Source organism: Pempheris klunzingeri, chromosome 21 (genome assembly GCF_042242105.1).
Source record: "Pempheris klunzingeri isolate RE-2024b chromosome 21, fPemKlu1.hap1, whole genome shotgun sequence".
Taxonomy (NCBI): domain Eukaryota; kingdom Metazoa; phylum Chordata; class Actinopteri; order Acropomatiformes; family Pempheridae; genus Pempheris; species Pempheris klunzingeri.
The window spans coordinates 17,271,464-17,291,029 of NC_092032.1; the positions used below are offsets into that span (position 1 = coordinate 17,271,464).

Genomic DNA, 19,566 nt, shown 5'->3' on the forward strand with positions numbered 1-19,566 from the left:
ATGAAGAACTGATCAGAAGCTTGGACCCATGAGGTCAGCCGAGGGCATGTTTTATGCCTGCATCATTACAACTGTCTAATCTTTCAGTGTTATGGAAACAAGGAAATGGTGGTTCGTACCTTGACATTGTAAATTCAAGTCCAAATTCCTGGGCAGTCCCACATTGGTAGTCTGTTACTATTTTTAGCACCTGTTCTATTTTTAGCTCCTCACAGCTGTGGTATAAGAATATCCTTCAAACTCAGGGTGATGCCACAGGAGTTCAGACCAGCACATCCGCGTGTTCTCTGGAGTTCACACATATTTTATTCCTTATTCATTCTGATTGAGTCTGTAGCAGAGGTGTGAATTCAGAATTGACTGGAGGATTTTCCTTGATACATTCGTGAAATGATATGTGTTATTATAGTTTGGTGCACACAAAGCTGTATTTAGGCTAATGCAAACAGTAGGAATACTGTAGATCTCACTGGATATTACTTATTTTTAACACACAATAAAGGAATCCATAAACTTATTAGAAAGTTTTAATAAATTAATCAGTGAAATACAGTATTCATACTTAATTAAGCTAACATTCAGGTAGTATATTGTTTATTCTGTTAACATAGCTGCTTGGTGAAATGATACAGTAGCAGAGAGGGAGTGGTGACATTTGGGTCAATGTGAGTACAAGAGCACACAGAATAATGGCAGCCGGCCCATAAAAGATGTGTTGTTCTGAGGTGTTACTTTATACTTCACATATTTCATCAGCAGAGTAGAGTTCAGGTCAGGAGAGATAATACTATGTGATATTCATGCTGAGTGTGTGTTCTTCAGGACACATTAAAGTCCTGATGTCTTTATTTCAGCATAAGCCACTCCTAGATAACACACCTGAATCCCATTTTTTTCTGTTTTATTACACAGTTGCTGTTGTCTAGACAACTTAAGTTGGTTTGGTTTGCCTTTGCTAAATAAAATTTTACAGCTTTTTTAAACAAACACTGTTATTGTTGTCAAGGTAAGGTGTCAGGAAAATATTTTTTTAGGAGTTGGTATCGAAACACGGGGGCTGTAAACTGCATTATAAGCACAGACTGTAAAAAGAAAAGTCATGAGCGAAACGAGCACACACGCTGTAGATAAAAGGGAGAGGCATGTTTGGGAATGTGACTGTAATGTCTTCCGCTCTGATGACGAAAGTCTCCTTGCCCATTGTTTTATGATACAAACTAAGATACTGTATCTCATTCAAAGGATGTCCTTCTGCAGTAAAACATTAAATGCTGTTAAATTTCACATTCCAGTTCACATCTGCTCATCTACGTCAGCAGAGGTGTTACACAGTCAGTGGTGCTATGGCAATGTTATTTAATGAGATAGCAAACAATGAAGATGAGGCATTATTACAGCCAATCTAACTCTACGGCAGGTATTTTAATTGTCTTGAAAAACAGATTAAAACAGGTTCCACCCTTCTCTGTGCATGGTTTGTGTTTGTTAGTGATTAGCAATTAATTCCTGGCAACTTTTTAATTTAATTATGTAAAACCTGTGGGACAAAGGCCTCAGGACTAATACAAGTGCTCCATCATTTGGTTTCAGTTATCCATCTAAATCAGGCCATAAGACATTACTGTTTACTGTGGCTTTCTAATAACAGAGCTACAGTGGGGCAAAAAAGCCACCAATTGTGCAAGTTCTCCCACTTAAAAAGATGAGAGGCCTGTAATTTTCATCATAGGTATACCTCAACTATGAGAGACAAAATGAGAAAAAAAAAAAAAATCCAGAAAATCACATTGTCTGATTTTTAAAGAATTTATTTGCAAATTATAGTGGAAAATAAGTATTTGGTCAATAACAAAAGTTCATCTCAGTACTTTGTTATATACCCTTTGTTGGCAATGACAGAGGTCAAACGTTTTCTGTAAGTCTTCACAAGGTTTTCACACACTGTTCCTGGTATTTTGGCCCATTCCTCCATGCAGATCTCCTCTAGAGCAGTGATGTTTTGGGGCTGTTGCTGGGCAACACGGACTTTCAACTCCCTCCAAAGATTTTCTATGGGGTTGAGATCTGGAGACTGGCTAGGCCACTCCAGGACCTTGAAATGCTTCTTACGAAGCCACTCCTTCGTTGCCCAGGCGGTGTGTTTGGGATCATTGTCATGCTGAAAGACCCAGCCACGTTTCATCTTCAATGCCCTTGCTGATGGAAGGAGGTTTTCACTCAAAATCTCCCGATACATGGCCCCATTCATTCTTTCCTTTACACGGATCAGTCGTCCTGGTCCCTTTGCAGAAAAACAGCCCCAAAGCATGAGGTTTCCACCCCCATGCTTCACAGTAGGTATGGTGTTCTTTGGATGCAACTCAGCATTCTTTCTCCTCCAAACACGACAAGTTGAGTTTTTACCAAAAAGTTCTATTTTGGTTTCATCTGACCATATGACATTCTCCCAATCCTCTTCTGGATCATCCAAATGCTCTCTAGCAAACTTCAGACGGGCCTGGACATGTACTGGCTTAAGCAGGGGGACACGTCTGGCACTGCAGGATTTGAGTCCCTGGCGGCGTAGTGTGTTACTGATGGTAGCCTTTGTTACTTTGTTCCCAGCTCTCTGCAGGTCATTCACTAGGTCCCCCCGTGTGGTTCTGGGATTTTTGCTCACCGTTCTTGTGATCATTTTGACCCCACGGGGTGAGATCTTGCGTGGAGCCCCAGATCGAGGGAGATTATCAGTGGTCTGGTATGTCTTCCATTTTCTAATAATTGCTCCCACAGTTGATTTCTTCACACCAAGCTGCTTACCTGTTGCAGATTCAGTCTTCCCAGCCTGGTGCAGGTCTATAATTTTGTTTCTGGTGTCCTTTGACAGCTCTTTGGTCTTGGCCATAGTGGAGTTTGGAGTGTGACTGTTTGAGGTTGTGGACAGGTGTCTTTTATACTGATAACGAGTTCAAACAGGTGCCATTAATACAGGTAACGAGTGGAGGACAGAGGAGCCTCTTAAAGAAGAAGTTACAGATCTGTGAGAGCCAGAAATCTTGCTTGTTTGTAGGTGACCAAATACTTATTTTACCAAGGAATTTACTAATTAATTCATTAAAAATCCTACAATGTGATTTCCTGGATTCTTTCCCCCCACTCATAGTTGAAGTGTACCTATGATGAAAATTACAAGCCTCTCTCATCTTTTTAAGTGGGAGAACTTGCACAATTGGTGGCTGACTAAATACTTTTTTGCCCCACTGTACATAACTTCTTTTGATTTGTAACTATTTATACACGTGCATTTATTGACTTTTAACGCATTTTCTCTTAAGCTTTAACTATTTATTTTCTTGTACTTGTATTGTCTCTTACATGCAATTTAATGTTTCTGTGTCTTGCTTTATTGTGTTTTAATGTCCCTGTAAAGCACTGCTGAAAGGTGTTATACAAATACATTTGCCTTGCCTTACTGCTTACATACAGGCATTATGAATTACTTGAAAAAAAAATGCTGTGTAATTTTAGTTTGGCTTGAAATAGTCACATCTTTTTTATATCAGTAAGGACCATCATCAGCTGATAGTGGAAGTTTTCATGTGTCATATGCTGGCTCATCAGTAGCCAGACACTACCAGTGTAAGCGGATTACCCCAAATAATCACCACTTTTGATCTTGGAGCGCCGTTCCGAAGGTTTTATATTTTTCATTACTTTTCATTTTCATTTTGGTTTCAGTTAGTTTCCAGAGTGAATCTGCTTGTTAGATTTATAAATGTTCGCAAGTACACAATATGTTTCAAACCTAGTTTTTTGTTTAGTTTCATTTCACTTTAAAAATCTCGTCGTCAGATCACTTAAGTAATCGTACGTTTTCAGAGAGCACACCCAGGGAAATTACCTTGTGCATTTCTTCACCAAAACACACACAGGCACACACACACACATATTTGATGATGCTTGACTTCAGATGAATTTCTAGAAAGTCAAAGTGGAGTGCCACCTCAGACAGAGCAAACAAAAATGGAGTGACTACAGCCAATGAGTGGGCTGAGGGACTTTCTCCTCAACAAAATAACTATATTTGTCTTTCTGGTTGCTACTCATTAATCTCTGGCTGAGATTTGTGCTCCTGCGATAAACGTTATCACTGTATAAACAATTCCATCACTTCTCATACGGTTCACATGTGGGGTACTGGCTTTCACATTTTTGCAACCCTCCACACTGAGTTTTCTGAATGCTGGTATTATCACACACATTCCAGCAGAGTCGTCACTACAGTCACGTCAATGTTATCTGACCCTCATTTTATCTGTTTATTGTGTGACACACTACTTGGAAAGAAGATACTCACAGCAACTCACCCACACAAGCACAGGCAATGATAAAATTCTTTTTGTGCTAAGGGAGGTAGTTATTGAATAACTTATGAGGTAAAATGAGGAGGATGAGACGTACTCCTATTGTAACATCCTTGTGCTTAATCACTCTTTTGACGTCCTTCAGTTAGCAACATGCTTTCATATTTGGAAACATACATCATATTCAAGTCCTTACAAAAAATGTGACATAGAAAGTGTTGGGCTTCACTATACGGTGAACAGCACATGGTGAAGACCACATGTTTCTTTTCTGTGTAAAACTATTGGACTTCTTCCCCCAATGCCCAGTTTCACAGATAGGTGTGAAATCACCCCCGCGCCCAGCTCCACAGTCGCCATTGGCCGGAGGGGACACATGATTTTACAACCGCAGGCCCACAAAACCAGTTCACCCCCACTGAACTCTCTCTTTCTGATGTCTCTACTGAAGTGGAGAGACCAGCTCTTTCCTGCTCCCTCTCCTCCTGCAGAGGAGAGAAGCTCAACTCAGCTAAGCTCTGCCTCAGTGTGGTCTGTACCAGAACAGCCACCTCCTTCATGGTAGCGACACAAGGTCCTGCCTGAAGTAAACAGATCAGAGCCAGCAGGCACGACCCAGAGTCTGCCAGCTGATAACCAACAACAAGAGCACACCAGCAAGTTAAGCTGCTAACTAACAGCTGCTAACTAACAGGAACAAAGGAGCGACCGGATTCCTCCAGCCTGCAACCACACAGCAACGGACACGGACACATTCCTCAGCCTTATCACACACACACACACACACACACACACACACTCTTCATGTTATTTGTTAGTTTAGTCATAGAGATTTAGTTAGATTGTTTGATTGATTTTGTTTCTGTAACAGCAGATGTCTTTAATACCTACTCTGCTTCAGCTGTACTTACAACCAAAGTACAACTCCTTCACCTTAATGAGTAACAAATGATGTCCCTGAATTTTGCTCTGTTTTAATAAATGTTTTAATACTTGCTGTCTCCTTTAATGTTGTACAAGGGTGAACACTGCCAACCCCTACACTGTCAAGAACTCCAAAATCCTTCAGCTAGCTATCAATGTGGTAATTTTGGTAGAAATTATTAAATTAATTATAAAACATACTTCCAAATTGATAGTTTAGTATTTTTATGAGACTAAATCAATTAAAACGGCTGTCTTTTCCTCGTTTTTCGAGGTGGTGCCCCAATCGAGGTGTACTTTAATCAAAGTTCATTTATTTTAATAATTATTAATTATCTTTGATAATTATTAATTATTTCTGATAGCCAAATTGAACATTACACTGACTTGTAATTAGGAGAGTGGAGACCCCTTCATTGGTCATGTAACTGAGTGGATAAAATCTCCTGGTGGTGTTAAGTGTATATGTACACTGTTGCCCATAACGTTGGAATAAAATGTTTTTTACCTCTTCTCATGAAATGATTGTGACAATGTGATTTATTCTTGATAAATAAAGTGTATATCTTCTCAACTTTATTGATCAAACTCTTCCAAACATATCACAGTGAAACTTAAACTTAAAAATTGGGGGTATTGAACAATTATTCCAACTTAATGGGCAACAGTGTAGCTTAACAGCAGTACATATTTCACACTGTTACATCACACTATAAAAATACTGATTAAATCCCACTAAAAGTAGTTTTACACAAATTTATGTTCACACCTCCCAGTATCACCTGGAGGTTGTACCTTGCTCCTATTCCTGGCTCATTTCCACAGTCACACATGGTATTACGCAATCCTGCCCAACGGAAAACCCCGGCGTGGCCTACTTAAGAGTGACAGCAGTGTAGTCTCCGTCACACTCTCACTGAACGCCTCCAGGCACTTTAAACCACTTGAGCTGCACTGCAACCTCACACTGACACGGACCGGCAGAACAAGCGCAACACCTGTGGAACTATGGCAAGCCAAAAAGTGTGTCTCATCTCAGCACTGTGCTGCCTCTTCATCCTCAACACCTTTATTGGTGGCACACAGTCAGGTGAGTCGGCTTCAGCTACCAATGCTTGAATTTACATTAACTAATTACATTTTTACTAAATGTTATGTTTCCATCATCAAATTTAAAAGGTTTTTGTATTGTGTTTGCAGCGAGCTGCTGCCTGAGGTACACCAAACACCACTTTGCATGCAGACGACTGCTGGGCTACACCATCCAAACCATCAAATCCTCCTGCGACATCCCCGCCGTTATGTGAGTATAAGGGAGAGAATTAGGACACTTTTATTCAGTTGTGACAGCAGCATAGTGAGCAGGTTAAAACAAATCAAATGAGGAATCAAACCAGTGAGGCATCGCAGAGGTCTAAAATAGATAACATTTTAGAACTCCTTGATAGATATTGTTTAAAATAAGTCACATATTTGACTAAATATACCTGAAGTAGAAATGAAGAAGAATATTTCTGTTATGAACAACGTAGTGTATGTGTTAGACCACAATGGTAATTCTGTCCTGTTCACTTATTTTGACATATTTTAGCTGCTGTGTGGGAGCAACATAAAACCATTGATTACATTACAAATTGCACTAAGAATTAGTGATAAGGTTTTTTCAAGGGAACACACCCATATACAACAGGCTGTTTATTAGATCAGGACTGTTGAAACTTAGACGTGATAGATGTTATTAGTTATGTACAGGGCAAAAAGCAGTAGGTCACATGGCTGAAATGATTTATTGCTCAGTAACTGTAATTGGAAAACAGTTTTTGTTCAAATGAAAAAAATAACTGAATGAATGAATGAATGACAGTCTTGGGTGTGACAGATCAGCAATGTACAATATAGTTCAAATTGCAGTTTACTTAATCGCCAATTCTGCTTTTTTGATCAATTCTCTGTATCTCAAACAAAGATATGTATGTTTAAGATATTCAGTGTTTGAATTTGGACGAAAATGCGCTTTGACTGAGGTGAAAGCAAATAAAACCTCATTCCCCACATTAGAAAACATGTACTAGATATGAAGCAGAACACTCCCTCACTCTTTGTTAAAATGTGACCCAGACTCGATCATGGAGAGCTGCGAGTCGATATGTGAGGCTGTAAATATGAACTTGAGACGCACTGGAGCTGTTTCTGGGGTGTAATGAAGTGCATTCACGTGTCTTGTGTGTAATCATTTCTTCACCATTTCTCCGACAGCTTCCATGTTCCTGGGAGGTTTGTGTGTGCCGACCCTTCAGTCAACTGGACTCAAAGAGGGATGAGGTGTCTGGAGTGAGTATTATCATGTCTCTGTAATGTATTTGGTGTAGTTTTTCTGCACTCATTTGCAGTATTATTGTACTCTAATGGATTATTGAACTGAATTTGTGTCATGTCTCCATTTTTCTTTGTAGTGAAAGGAGGAGGAAGACCACTCGGATGCTCAAAGAGGGAACTCCTGGCAACACCACTTCAGCCTAAACTCTATACAACAGCTAATTTCTGCAGCATATAACTCATCTTTTTGCGCATTTCTGCATCACAGAACACTATTTTGCTGAGAAAAATGCATTGATGTTATAGCGACACTGAAATATTTATTGTAACAGGGACTATCATATGATTTTTGTTATATTCTCTTATATTTGTTCTGTTTTATGAACAGGGAAGTGTAGTATTCGTAATACACGGTAAACTGTAAGCTGAAACTCAAGTGCACCAATAAATTTTAAAAAGAAAACATTGTTTTTCAAACTATTTGACAAACAATATGACAAACTTTTCTCAAGAAGTTGTAATTGTAATTCATATTGACAAAGAATTTATTAAAACAGAGATATTTAACAATATATGTGTCTATGTATGTTGTATTATTAATACTGCCAACTGTACATTCAGCGTGTTCACATGGGTCATTTGATACCTTTAATACAACCTTTTTAGTTAGTTTACTAACTAGTACTTGAAATTTAAATTTTAGCATTTGATTTTAGCCAAGTAATATAAAAAGAACAACAAAAACTGGCAACAATTTGGCTGCAAGAAATCAAGATGAGCACTTTCACATATACAGTAGAAACAGTATATTAGCAGTAACATTTTAAGCCTATTAACATGCACTAATCGGAAGATTCGATTCCAACTAGAGTTATCCTTGGGCGAGATACTGAACCCTGATGCTTCGGTGTATGAATGTGTGTGAATGGTTATTCTGGTGAACAGTGGCAGATTACAGATTACTGTGAATGTAATGTTACAGTGATTTAAGTGCTTGAAAAGAGGAGAAAGGTGCGATACAAGTATAATCAATTTACCATTCTTCCCATAATCATCGTTAAGCATTTCAGACTGTAGGTTATTACAAAGGCCTGTAGACAAGCTTCCGCTTAGGGTCAAGAGAACAAATCAGAATGACTGAGCTCTGCATGAGAATTGTTTTTTTGGCCTTAACTCTTATCTCAGAGTGCATTATTAGCCATGTAGCTCGTCAGATCATGGATGTATGTAGAGAACCGGATACTTGGCTGCCACTCAGCCTTGCTGCCAATTTGTCCCAGTGGTCACAAGTGTGGTGTTGCAACAAACACAAAAATTCCCTGTATTCCAAAAAAACATATGCTCCATAGACAACCATTAATAAAGAGAAGAAAAAACAATCATGAAAAAAATAAGAAAGAAAACAATTAATCTGAAAGTGATCTTTGACTTAAAACATAACTGGCAGGAACGACCGTGACAGAGATGTTTTATTTGTCTTGAACAGAGTGAGTTAAAATATTTTTGATGGGACCAATCTCAGTCAGTCTGGTACTAAAACATAATTGCAGTGACCTCCTTCAGATATATTTACTGCAATTTTGTGGTAAAACACATTCCACCAAAGACTCCACTGGCTGTAAAGCTCATACAGGGAGGATCATAATACTTGTTAAATCATGGTCTGTCTACCATGATGAGGTTAAACCTGTCCTCACCAAAATCTTCTCTGGTTTTCAGAGCTTGGCGGAGTTTCTCCCAGAACAGCTCGGTGTGCTCCCCATCTTGTGGCCAGGCCAGGTAGGTCTGCTTCTTCAGCAGCTTCCTTATGCGGTAGTAAGGAGACAGCAGATAGGTAGGAATCTCGTCCAGAAACACCAGGATCAGCACGTCCTTCATCTCATCGAACAGACGGAAACTAGACAGAGGAAAATGTAGATAAAAAATGAAGATAGAAGTGTCGTGTCTTTACTTTTTCCAACCTACCTCTGTCATAATCATGTGCTGAGGCTTTCACGCACTGTCAGCGTCGGTTTCATTGGCCAACTGTACTACAGCTGAACAGTTCCCACATCGCTTATATTAACTGATTTTAACGTGCTGTAACGTTATCATTTTCCATTTCTGCTGAAAAGGCAAAGAAATTAAAACTAACATTAACTAGCGAGCTCACTCCAAAAATATTTCATGATATTAGCACCACTGTCTGCATGTGATAATTTACCCCAAATTCAGTGCAGCTGTTAGCAAGCTAATGCTAGCTAGCAACAGCATTACTCAGGGGCAGATCATCTTAGTGTAATCACGCTAACAACATGAAAAATCTGACACTATGATTATAATAACAATACAATTATAGACATCTTTACTCATTAGCGCTGCTGTTAGCTAGCCAGCTTACTAATTCCTACACTTATTGCTATTTAAGTAAATTATTACGCTTTGAATTGAGCAACAAAGACCAGCTCAATTACAGACATTGTGGCTAATGTGTTGAAATTCTTTTGTTTTGAGCCAGTCATTTTTTTTTTTTTTTTCCTTTTCCACAGACGTGTACAGCGATAACAGTTCAGCATAGTAAAATCAATTCATATAAGATTTAAGTTTACAGAAACATGACTGTGTAATGTAACAGGTGCACCTTTGTCATGAAAACACTTCACTTGCTTTAATTTTGGTTCAGTACTTGATTGAAGTACAGGGCGGCCAGTCTGAGATCTCTTCTCCACTACGGGTCACAGGCCCAGGCATGCGGTAGATCATTTTGACCTGGTCATTTTAAAAGTAGCTCACAAGCCGAAAAAGTGTGGGCACCCCTGATGTAGATGAAGCATATAAACACACTGAAATGACACATTTCCACGTTGTTTGAGATCTTTTAATACACCTTCTCGCAGTGAGGTGTTAATGACACTTACCTGGCCATCTGGATCTCTCTGGAGCACCACTCACTCTCAAGGTACCTGTGACTGATCACACAGATGGTCTTCCGGCTTCCATAGATGGCATCTGTGATGTTCTCTATGATGGGTTTACCTGAAGAAGAGAAAAAGAAAATGAAAGGGACAGTTATGAAATCATAATAAATACTTTGTATTTTCTTCATCAGTTCCTCTGGTGGTGCAGTACAAACCATACTATGGTGACATCTTCTGGAGTGCAGATGAAAGTACACAAGTGTCAATGGTTTATACGCATTGTGGACGTCAGTATATTGGTTGCCAGGGCACAGTTTTGCATGCTAGGTGTACATAGTGAAATCAGATGGCTTTTGCTGTTTTGTCTGAAAACTTGTGCATGAAACCGAACCTCTATAATGCACTGCAAATATAAGTTAGAGGCATTAGCCATAAGACACAAGTATGGATCTTTATATTGGAAAATACTGGAAAAGTGAGGGTGAACAAAATTCATTAAAATGACGCATCAGAGATTCATTTTATTTATCAAAATATCTGTTTGAAGATCTCCTTTGTCTTTGATTTGTTGTTTGTTTGTCTTTATGCTGCACACACAGTTCTATATTAAAGCTCTTTACAACTACATTTTTAAGGTGTAGAGGATACAAGTATAAAGGTACAGCACAATACTCTAAATGTAAATTTCTGAAAATAATTCAGGAAGTCACGCAGGTGTTTCCAAGAGCGCAAGTGATTTGTTTTGGTACTATGCTAAGCATTGCATAATGCTTACCATGGACATCATATTAGTTTAATGTATTAGTATGCCACTGTTTGCTCTGAATTTTGCTAATTAGCACAAGAAGGGACAGCTGAGGCTGATGGGAATGTCATGGTAGGCTGGCAGATAGCTCAACACAAAAACAAAGTATTGGACAAATTAAAACTGTGGCCTGATTACAAATGGTGAAAAGTCAGGAGGTTAAGTCCAGTCAATAAGAAAAAAACATATTGGATGTATTACCATGAAGGCAAATAGGTGTTGAGATATTTTACTCAGAATCACAAATGCCTTAAGATTACACCAAGGGAAAAGTCAGGCGATCGCTTAAGTCACTAGGATACATCATCTGGAAGTTTGTATGACACTTTATACACATTCATCAAGCAGATGATGAACTATTTTACAAGATAAGTGGACACTTTAATCTAATGGTTATCAAGACATTTCATCAAATCACCAAAGTCATTAGTCTGTCAATGGATGTCTGTACAGCTTGTCCATTAAAGCTCAGCTGGCGCAAAGAAAATGATTTGTTTGTCTTACCTGGCTCAAAGTCTCGGTGGTGCAGACACAACCTCCAGCCCTGATCTCCTTCCAGTTTTGGCAACAGCTCTTCGATGACCCATGGCTCATCGTGGGTGTTGTAGGAGATAAAGGCGTCATACAGTTCAGGAGCCTGCTTGTTTTTATGCTTTGAGTCATAGAGCAAGGCCAGGAACAGGTAGTAGGCGTAGGCCAGCTGCCACCTTAGGAAATGGTGGGTGAAGGACACCACCATAAACAGGAGGATCACACATGTGGTGGAGATAAAGCAGATGAAGTCAATGTCTACTGAGCAGGACCGGATGTCAAGGTCCAACAGCTTCATATCTTTAAGCAACCGAGGATAGTTGCATCTGAAATTGTAGGCATCAAAAACTTGCGTTTGGTTGTTGTTTTCTGCCCACTGGAGGAACCAGGCGTTATTGCAGTCACAGGTGAAGCTATTCCCTTGAAGATCCACATAAAGGAGAGCTGGTAGGGACTTCATTACCTCTTCACTGAAAACTGAATATTGATTCCTTCTTGCCTGCAGGAACTCCAGCTTAGTAAGGTTGGCATCTATAAGGAAATCTAGAGACTGAAGACTTGTTCTAGATATGTAGAGGCCCTTAAGATTTTGAATTGGGGCAAACAAATCCGGAGAAAGATTCACAAGGTCATTTGAACTAATGTCAAGTGTTTGCAGTTGAGGCGTGTAATTAAACATGTCTTTGTGCAAGGATAAAATCTGAGCGTTCCTGGTATTGAAATCCAAAAGATTTGTCAGACCTTGCAGGATGTTGCTAGGCAGGTGGGCCTTCCCTCTGCGGTGCTGTGCAGGAATAGCCAATGTCTCCAGACTGGACAGCTCAGCAAATGGTGGATAAAGCAAAGCTGAACTATCATCATATCGAATATGATTCTGCCTCATATCCAACCTTTTCAAATTTGTGAGACCACTGAAACAACCATTCTTTAATCCCTTGACTTCAATATCATTCGATAGCAGCTGAAGTTCGGTGAGGTTCTTCAGTCCGATGAAAGACCCCTTTTGAAGTGTTTTTATTTTATTTTCATGTAATGACAAGTTCTTGAGGGACATTAAGCCCTTAAATTCCCCATTTTGAATGACGGTGAGTTTATTTCCGTTCAAATGCAGCTGTCTAAGATTTGGCAAGTGTTTTACAAAAGCTTTGCTTAATTTGGAGATCTGGTTTGTCTGTAGCTTTAAAACTTGCAATCGTATTAAATCCTTGAAAACACACTCTTCTAAAGCTGAGATTGAATTCTGATGAAGGCTGAGCTCTCTGAGATACATCAGATTGGCAAAATCTTGACATTCAAGTGTTTTGATGTCATTTGTGCTGAGATTTAGCTCTACAAGTGTTGATAGATTCCTTGTGGCGGCTGGAACACAGTTAAGCTTGTTGCCACTCAGACTCAAGATCCTTAAACCTTGAAGAGATCTGAAGGCTTCAGCATGGACATGTTGTATTTCATTCTTTGATAACTCTAACTCTGTAACGTTGCTACACAACGAAAACAAATCTGGATTGATGGAACTTAGTTTGTTCGATCGGAGCACCAGTGTGGTCAGTGTTGAGATGGCGCAAGAGGTGTTGATTAGCGCGGGAAGGCTATCAATATTATTCATTGCATTCATCCTCAGAATAGTCAGAGAGGAGTTGAAGCTCTCTATGATTGTTTTCATGCCACTAAAAGCCAGTTGAAGCCCACTAATATCAAGAGTAGACACTCGACTCTTACCACGCACCTCCCATTTCATCTTTCGCTGAGAGCAGGCGATTTTTAACTGGGTTAAGTTTGGGAAAACATCTGCAGTGAATCTAAAAACTGCAATGGGATTCTGAGACAAATCAAGGGCAGCAAGCCCTAGTGAGCTGTTAGTCTGTTCCCATGACTGAAATTGTGTCAAAGCGATGTTTGTGATTGTCAGATATCGTAGATTTGGCAGCTGCCGTAATAATGAATGTACACTTGTTAATTGCCGTAGTTTGTTGTTAGAGATGTCCAAAAATGTCAGGTTTGTCAAGGGCTTAAAGGAGGTGGAGGCCACTGCTTGGATGTGATTACTGGTAATTCTTAGCTCTGCGAGGTTGCTTAAACCATCAAAAAGATTACCTTGAAGCTTACGAAGTTTATTGCTATTCAGATTTAACCACTTGAGGGAAATCAGATCGGCAAAGGCACCTGTCTCGATCTGCTTAATTCTGTTTCGTTTTAGGTCTAACTCTTTCAAGGCTGTTCGATTTTTGAAATCTGATGCTTGTATTTTTGAAATGAAGTTTACAGACAAGTCAAAACCTGTCACTGTTGAGGGAATATATCGAGGAACAGCACTGAGCTGACTCTTGTGACATATGGCTTCATTGTAACTGATTCGACACGCTCTAAGTGCAAATCCTGAGACTGGAGCAACAAAGCTGCTGATATTCAGCAAGAGGAAAATAATACTTAATTTGACACATTGTGTTCCTCCTTTGGGCATTGTTTTGTCCCTGTTCATTCCAGGATGCATTTTTGACTCCAAATTAGGAAAGAACGAGTGATGTCCAACCAACTAGAAATTGCGATTTCTTAATGAAAACTCCACTTGGTGAATAAAACGGCAGAAGGTAGTCCTAAAAAATCCAATAAAACAAACAAATAACCATCAATAACAGTAACAAATACTCTAAATGAAAGCACTATCATACATTTTCACAGTATCTTGGTGTCATATGTAAATGTGGAAACAGAAAAAACATCTGAGCTCAGTTTCTTTAACCTTATTATAAATACAAAAACATGCCACTGATTAAGAAAAAATTACGAATAATGTTTTCTGATACTTACTGTGTCACACGATGTCTCACAGTGTAAACCATTGTCATTCTAAAGAGTGAAAAAGAAACAGACTATGCATCCTCTTTTTCATGAATCGAGTGAGGAAGTGAGTGAAGCTCACAGGCCGTTTCACAAGTGGCATCTTAACTTTAAAATGTAATGTATATTCAAGACTCTCAGCTGCTGGTGAAAATAAGAATCTCAGGAAAACCCAGAAAAGTCTTTTCAGGGTGCTGAATCATCGACTTTGTAGATTTGGTCGGTAATTAGGCAAAAACATTGCCTACACTGTAAAATATTACCAGGGTTTCACAATATTTAACTGTAATATTTCACAATAAGTTACTGTTTTGTCATTTTACAGGCTTTAATTGTAATGTTCACAATGTAATACTGTAATTTTTAATTTTACTGTGAAATCAATGTAGGAACAGGTAATCACAGTAAGCTTTGCATTACCATGACATTACAACATTTTACTGTATTATTTCACAATAAAATACTGTATTCAGTCCATTTACTGTGATAACACAACAAATTACATGAACCACACTGCATTGTGGGAGCTGGCTCGATGCCTAATCTTTTGGCGGTCACATCCTCACTATAGCCGGAACCAAGCGGGAAAGGTGAACCACACCAGAGCCTGATGAGGTAAGTTACTCTCCATTTATTTCTTTTCTTTAGTGATAGCTAGTCTGTTTTCATTCAGTGTTGCTCCAGCACGGTTAAACGTGACTGCAGACAGTCTGAAAATAATCGGTGCGCTCTGTTGCACCAACACACACATTTGTCCAGGATATATTTTTGTAACATTTGAAACGTGTGCATGTGTGTGTCATATGATAATGTCTTATTTCTCTGATCCGAGGGTTTTGTTGCACATGCTACCTACTTTTTGATGTAAGTAACGAGTTAGTAGATTATTACAACTGTCGTGTTGCTTGTAGCTTGCTAATGCTAACGTCCTCGTTTAACTACATTTTCCGGGTTGCTGTGAACTTTGGAGGGGATCTAAACGGGTTGACCGCAGTCTAGAACTGCAACAGCTGGTCGGTAAAAATAAACGAGTTTAATTTTCGAGTCGTTGTGTCGGAGATATGTGTCAGTGAAGTGGCAGGGCGCTAGCTGCACCAGGACCCTCTGTTAGCTGGGCGCGTGCACGCTGTAACGGACTTCAGTGACAACATGAGCGTGCACCGCCGGTCCCGACGGTGGTACCGGAGGCCGGTTGCTGAGATACTGCTTTACAAAACGCAGCTGGACCTGAACCACCTTTATATGGATATATTTGTGTACTTTGATTTTAGCCTGCAGTATCATCAGTTGTGGAAAATTCAAAGTAAAGCAGCAAGTAACATTAGGGGGTTGTGCAGCACTAGTGAACGTATTTGTATTTCAGGTGAAATAAAGTAATCTACAGCATCAGTTAACAGCTATTTTTTTGTTTTGTTTTCACCCAGGCAATCTTCACTGCGACCTTGAGGAATGATGTTCCACTGTAAATTTGGTATGTGTGAGTATGTGTCTGAGAGTGTTAATCTGTTTATTCAGCACACAAAGCTTCACAGTAACACTCCCCATTACAACTATCAATGTGGTGTACCTTACTGTACTCAGATGTACCGCAAAGCCACTGTACTGAAAAGCCACATGTATAGAGACCACAAAGGATCTTATAGTCGCAAGCCAATTGACACATCCTTAAAGTGTGTGGCTCAGTCTTGTGCATTCAAGTGTGTTACAGTAACCTCTTTTGTAAATCATTTGAAGTCACACTCAAAAGAAGGATTCAAAATCAAATGCCCATTCAGCGGTTGTGACTGCAGCTTTACAGTTGCATCTAGTTTTGCCTCACATGTTTCCAGGAAACATGCAAATAGACGTGTAGAAGATCTAGAAGATTCAGTTCTAGATACGTCTGGTCCCACAGAGCCTTTGAGCCAGCCTGGGCCTAGTGACTCAAGCTCTGATATTTCTGAAGCACAACATGAACCAGTGTCAGGTGGTGTCCTGCAGAACTTCCTGCTGGAGAAACCGAGGCAACCTTGGATGAAATCAAAAGGCAACTGCGTAACATCTACTCCGAGGAAGGGATGAGCGGGGCAGAAAGAGCTGAACCTCTGATGGAGAAGACATACGTAATCCAGTGCCGATACCTTAACAGTGTGCCTGCACCAGCCATCACAGAGATTAAGGAGGAATGGCCTTTTCTCTTCTCCCAAAGAGGCCTTTACTCCCACTTTGGTCTGCTGACGGATGTCTCCATCCTTATTAAGATGCAAGAGGCCCTGAACAACAAAGGCAGTACTGTCATTCAGTTCTGCCAGGAACTCAACCGTCAGCCAGGTATCGAGGAAATCCTGGTAAACTACGAGCCAGAGGCTTCAGACAAGGCTGCATGTATCCTTCTGCTCCTGATGGCATATTTCAAAGAGCCAGAGAACGCCATTATGCTTAACACTGATGTAAGTTGTTTAAAAGATTTAAAAAAAGCAGGTTGTGATTGCATTAGACAGTACTGTATGATACTTTGACACTTGCATACATTTAATCACACTCATTCACATGTTGACACATAATGTTTTCTATGATTAACTTCTAAATCAGTGAGACCAGTGGACTATCTCTTATGTACCATGTTGAAACTTTGCTACTATAAATGTATGCTATGTCTTATTTTACAGCCGTGTGACACTGCTGCTGATGTGCAGAGGACAGTGCCATTACCGAGCACCCCCTGCTTAATTGTCCAAGGTACGGTATATCTGGATTTTATATTGACATTTGTAGCTGTAGCTGTATTTTTAAATAACTTGCTGATCAATGTTTTGACATGTTTTTTTCTAATATTGTAGCATGTCTCCATCTTTCTGATACTGATATTTAAAAGTAGTGCCATTAGCTGGTGTCCAGTCAGTGGTTTCAGATATTTCAGATTGCTTTTTTCCATCATTCCAGGGGAGTACATTGACTTAGATTTTCTTTGCTGTTCATTTCAGGTGACATGATGAAGCCAAGGGCTTGGATGCTGTGCATCGAAGGACAAGTGGTGATGGGACCACATGCCAGATTCATCAATGGTATAGCTGCACTTTTTGCGAGCTACTACAGCTTCAATCTGCAGTATCCTGAGGATGGTTCATGCACTCTGGAGTTTATCCAAAGGTATTGTAACGCTCTTCAACTTTTTCCTTTTGATGCAATATATAAATTGGTGTAAAACTTAAAGTTGTTTTCTTTGCCTATTGTTTACAGGTGCTTCTTGGGAATCAACCCTGAGACCGGCTCAAAGGGCAAGAAGCGGAGTGGCGTCAACCCACGTGTGAGCACTCTCTTGCAAAAATTTGATTGTTCTGTAATGTTCAAAAATGTTTTTAAAAGTACACTTTCAAGTGCTTTTATTGTTTTTTTTATGTTTGAAAGTATTAAAAGTTTAAAATGGCCATTGTTTTTGTTGTTTATTTCATTTCATTTTTACTGAGCAGATCCAAAGCATGTTTGTAAGAGTAAAAAACTGTAAAATCACAGTTAACAAGTAAAATTTACAATATGTTACAGTATTATTTAAATTGTAATTTCACAGTAAATTACTGGCTACCAAATTGCCGTACTTTTACAGTAAAATGAACTACAGCTAATTACTGTAATTATACAGGTAAATGCTGCTATATCACAGTAAAGTCAAAGTCACAGCAACTGTGAAATTACAGTATACAGTTGTAGTTTTATTGTAATTTGTTGTGAAATATTTACAGTAAGTTACTGTAAAATATTTACAGTAAGTTACTGTAAAAATATTTACAGCAAATTACTGTGAAAGTAATGCAATTAGTAGCCAGTAATTTACTGTAAATTTACAACGAAAAATTTTACAGTGTATGGCTTCTCTTTTGTGCACTGGTGAATTTTGAGATTGTAGGTTATTTTTCTTCGAGATTATGTCTTCTTTCAGACCTGTAGAAAAGACAACAACCACAAATACACATTAAGGTATTTTACTACCCTTTGTCTATTTACGTCTGGAGAATTCTGGAAATTCACATCTACCAGTGCTGTTTTCTCAAAATGAGTCACAGCACTTCAGTTGCACTGGCAAACCCAAACTTCCCAGTTTTATTCCTGTATATATTACAGCTCTAATACATCAACAAAATGAAAAGAAGGTTTTATCCAATGTTCAGATTTCTCCTCTGGAAATCAATGCACATATTACTCATCTACATATTCAAATGTAATACAAAAAATAATTGAGGGTTCAAAGCTGACTGGCTTCAGACATAAAATATGTTTATAGGCAATTTATATTCTTTGGCATAAATAAGGATTACAAGGTGAAGAAATATATCAGTTTAAAGTAAAATATCAGTTGTGGAAGAGGACGTATTGAGTCTAGTACATACAGTATATGGCATAATACCACAATATCTGTCACTGCCTTTTTCACTTCCTCGTCTGTGGTTTTTTAAATAATTAGTTCCTTCAATTATTTAGCTGCTTTGTGTCATGGCGCCATTGTTGTCCGGCAGTGGACGCTCCTGTTGAAGGGTAAAGATGTAACAGTTCCCAGGAACAAAACAAAACCAGCCCACCGCAGGAAAGGACTAGTTCTCTTGAAACACAAGCGTCAGGCCATGCTGGAGGAAATGATCAGGTCCTTTACTTCAGTAAAAGTCCTACAGTCAGTAAAAGTAAGTAAAAGTAAAAAATGACACTTTATTAATGAAAGTATATAAGAATAATAATTAAAAAAAATACTTTAAATGTTAAAAGTAAAAGTACTCAGTGTTGAAAAATCTCCCGTATGACTGATTATTAGATTAATATTCCTCATGAATGAATATAAAAACAGGATTTTATTATTAGAGTTGGTTGAGATGGAGTTCTTATTGAGCAATTTTGTGGAGGACTGCTACAAATTATTATTTATAGTTATATAGTAAGAAGTGCC

General features: G+C 38.9%; 3 protein-coding genes across 3 annotated transcripts; 2 read left to right on the forward strand and 1 right to left on the reverse strand.

Moving 5' to 3' along the window:
* The first annotated feature begins 6,183 nt into the window (after positions 1 to 6,183).
* On the forward strand, positions 6,184 to 8,155 carry ccl20b (chemokine (C-C motif) ligand 20b). The gene is made up of 4 exons (XM_070853163.1): positions 6,184 to 6,357; positions 6,468 to 6,570; positions 7,524 to 7,598; positions 7,721 to 8,155. The coding sequence occupies exons 1-4, from the start codon at positions 6,276 to 6,278 to the stop codon at positions 7,785 to 7,787; spliced, it is 327 nt and encodes a 108-aa protein (XP_070709264.1). The 5' UTR covers positions 6,184 to 6,275; the 3' UTR covers positions 7,788 to 8,155.
* A 972-nt stretch (positions 8,156 to 9,127) lies between these two features.
* On the reverse strand, positions 9,128 to 14,307 carry LOC139220742 (toll-like receptor 13). The gene is made up of 3 exons (XM_070852572.1): positions 11,790 to 14,307; positions 10,481 to 10,598; positions 9,128 to 9,480 (listed from the first exon to the last, which is right to left on the reverse strand). Exons 1-3 carry the CDS (start codon positions 14,305 to 14,307, stop codon positions 9,240 to 9,242), a joined length of 2,877 nt encoding a protein of 958 aa, XP_070708673.1. The 3' UTR covers positions 9,128 to 9,239.
* Positions 14,308 to 15,803: 1,496 nt separating this feature from the next.
* On the forward strand, positions 15,804 to 18,578 carry LOC139221432 (uncharacterized). The gene is made up of 6 exons (XM_070853356.1): positions 15,804 to 15,931; positions 16,621 to 17,083; positions 17,303 to 17,372; positions 17,618 to 17,783; positions 17,874 to 17,968; positions 18,571 to 18,578. The coding sequence occupies exons 1-6, from the start codon at positions 15,804 to 15,806 to the stop codon at positions 18,576 to 18,578; spliced, it is 930 nt and encodes a 309-aa protein (XP_070709457.1).
* Positions 18,579 to 19,566: the final 988 nt, after the last annotated feature.

Coding starts and splice junctions, on each gene's coding strand:
- LOC139221432 (XM_070853356.1), top strand. CDS start 15,804: ATGAGCGTGCACCGCCGGTCCCGACGGTGGTACCGGAGGCCGGTTGCT. Junction 17,084..17,302: donor CCATTATGCTTAACACTGAT/GTAAGTTGTTTA, acceptor CTTATTTTACAG/CCGTGTGACACTGCTGCTGA. Junction 17,784..17,873: donor ACTCTGGAGTTTATCCAAAG/GTATTGTAACGC, acceptor TATTGTTTACAG/GTGCTTCTTGGGAATCAACC.
- LOC139220742 (XM_070852572.1), bottom strand. CDS start 14,307: ATGCATCCTGGAATGAACAGGGACAAAACAATGCCCAAAGGAGGAACA. Junction 10,599..11,789: donor CCACCGAGACTTTGAGCCAG/GTAAGACAAACA, acceptor TCTCTTCTTCAG/GTAAACCCATCATAGAGAAC. Junction 9,481..10,480: donor AGAGAGATCCAGATGGCCAG/GTAAGTGTCATT, acceptor TCCTCTGTCTAG/TTTCCGTCTGTTCGATGAGA.
- ccl20b (XM_070853163.1), top strand. CDS start 6,276: ATGGCAAGCCAAAAAGTGTGTCTCATCTCAGCACTGTGCTGCCTCTTC. Junction 6,358..6,467: donor TATTGGTGGCACACAGTCAG/GTGAGTCGGCTT, acceptor TTGTGTTTGCAG/CGAGCTGCTGCCTGAGGTAC. Junction 7,599..7,720: donor AGAGGGATGAGGTGTCTGGA/GTGAGTATTATC, acceptor TTTTCTTTGTAG/TGAAAGGAGGAGGAAGACCA.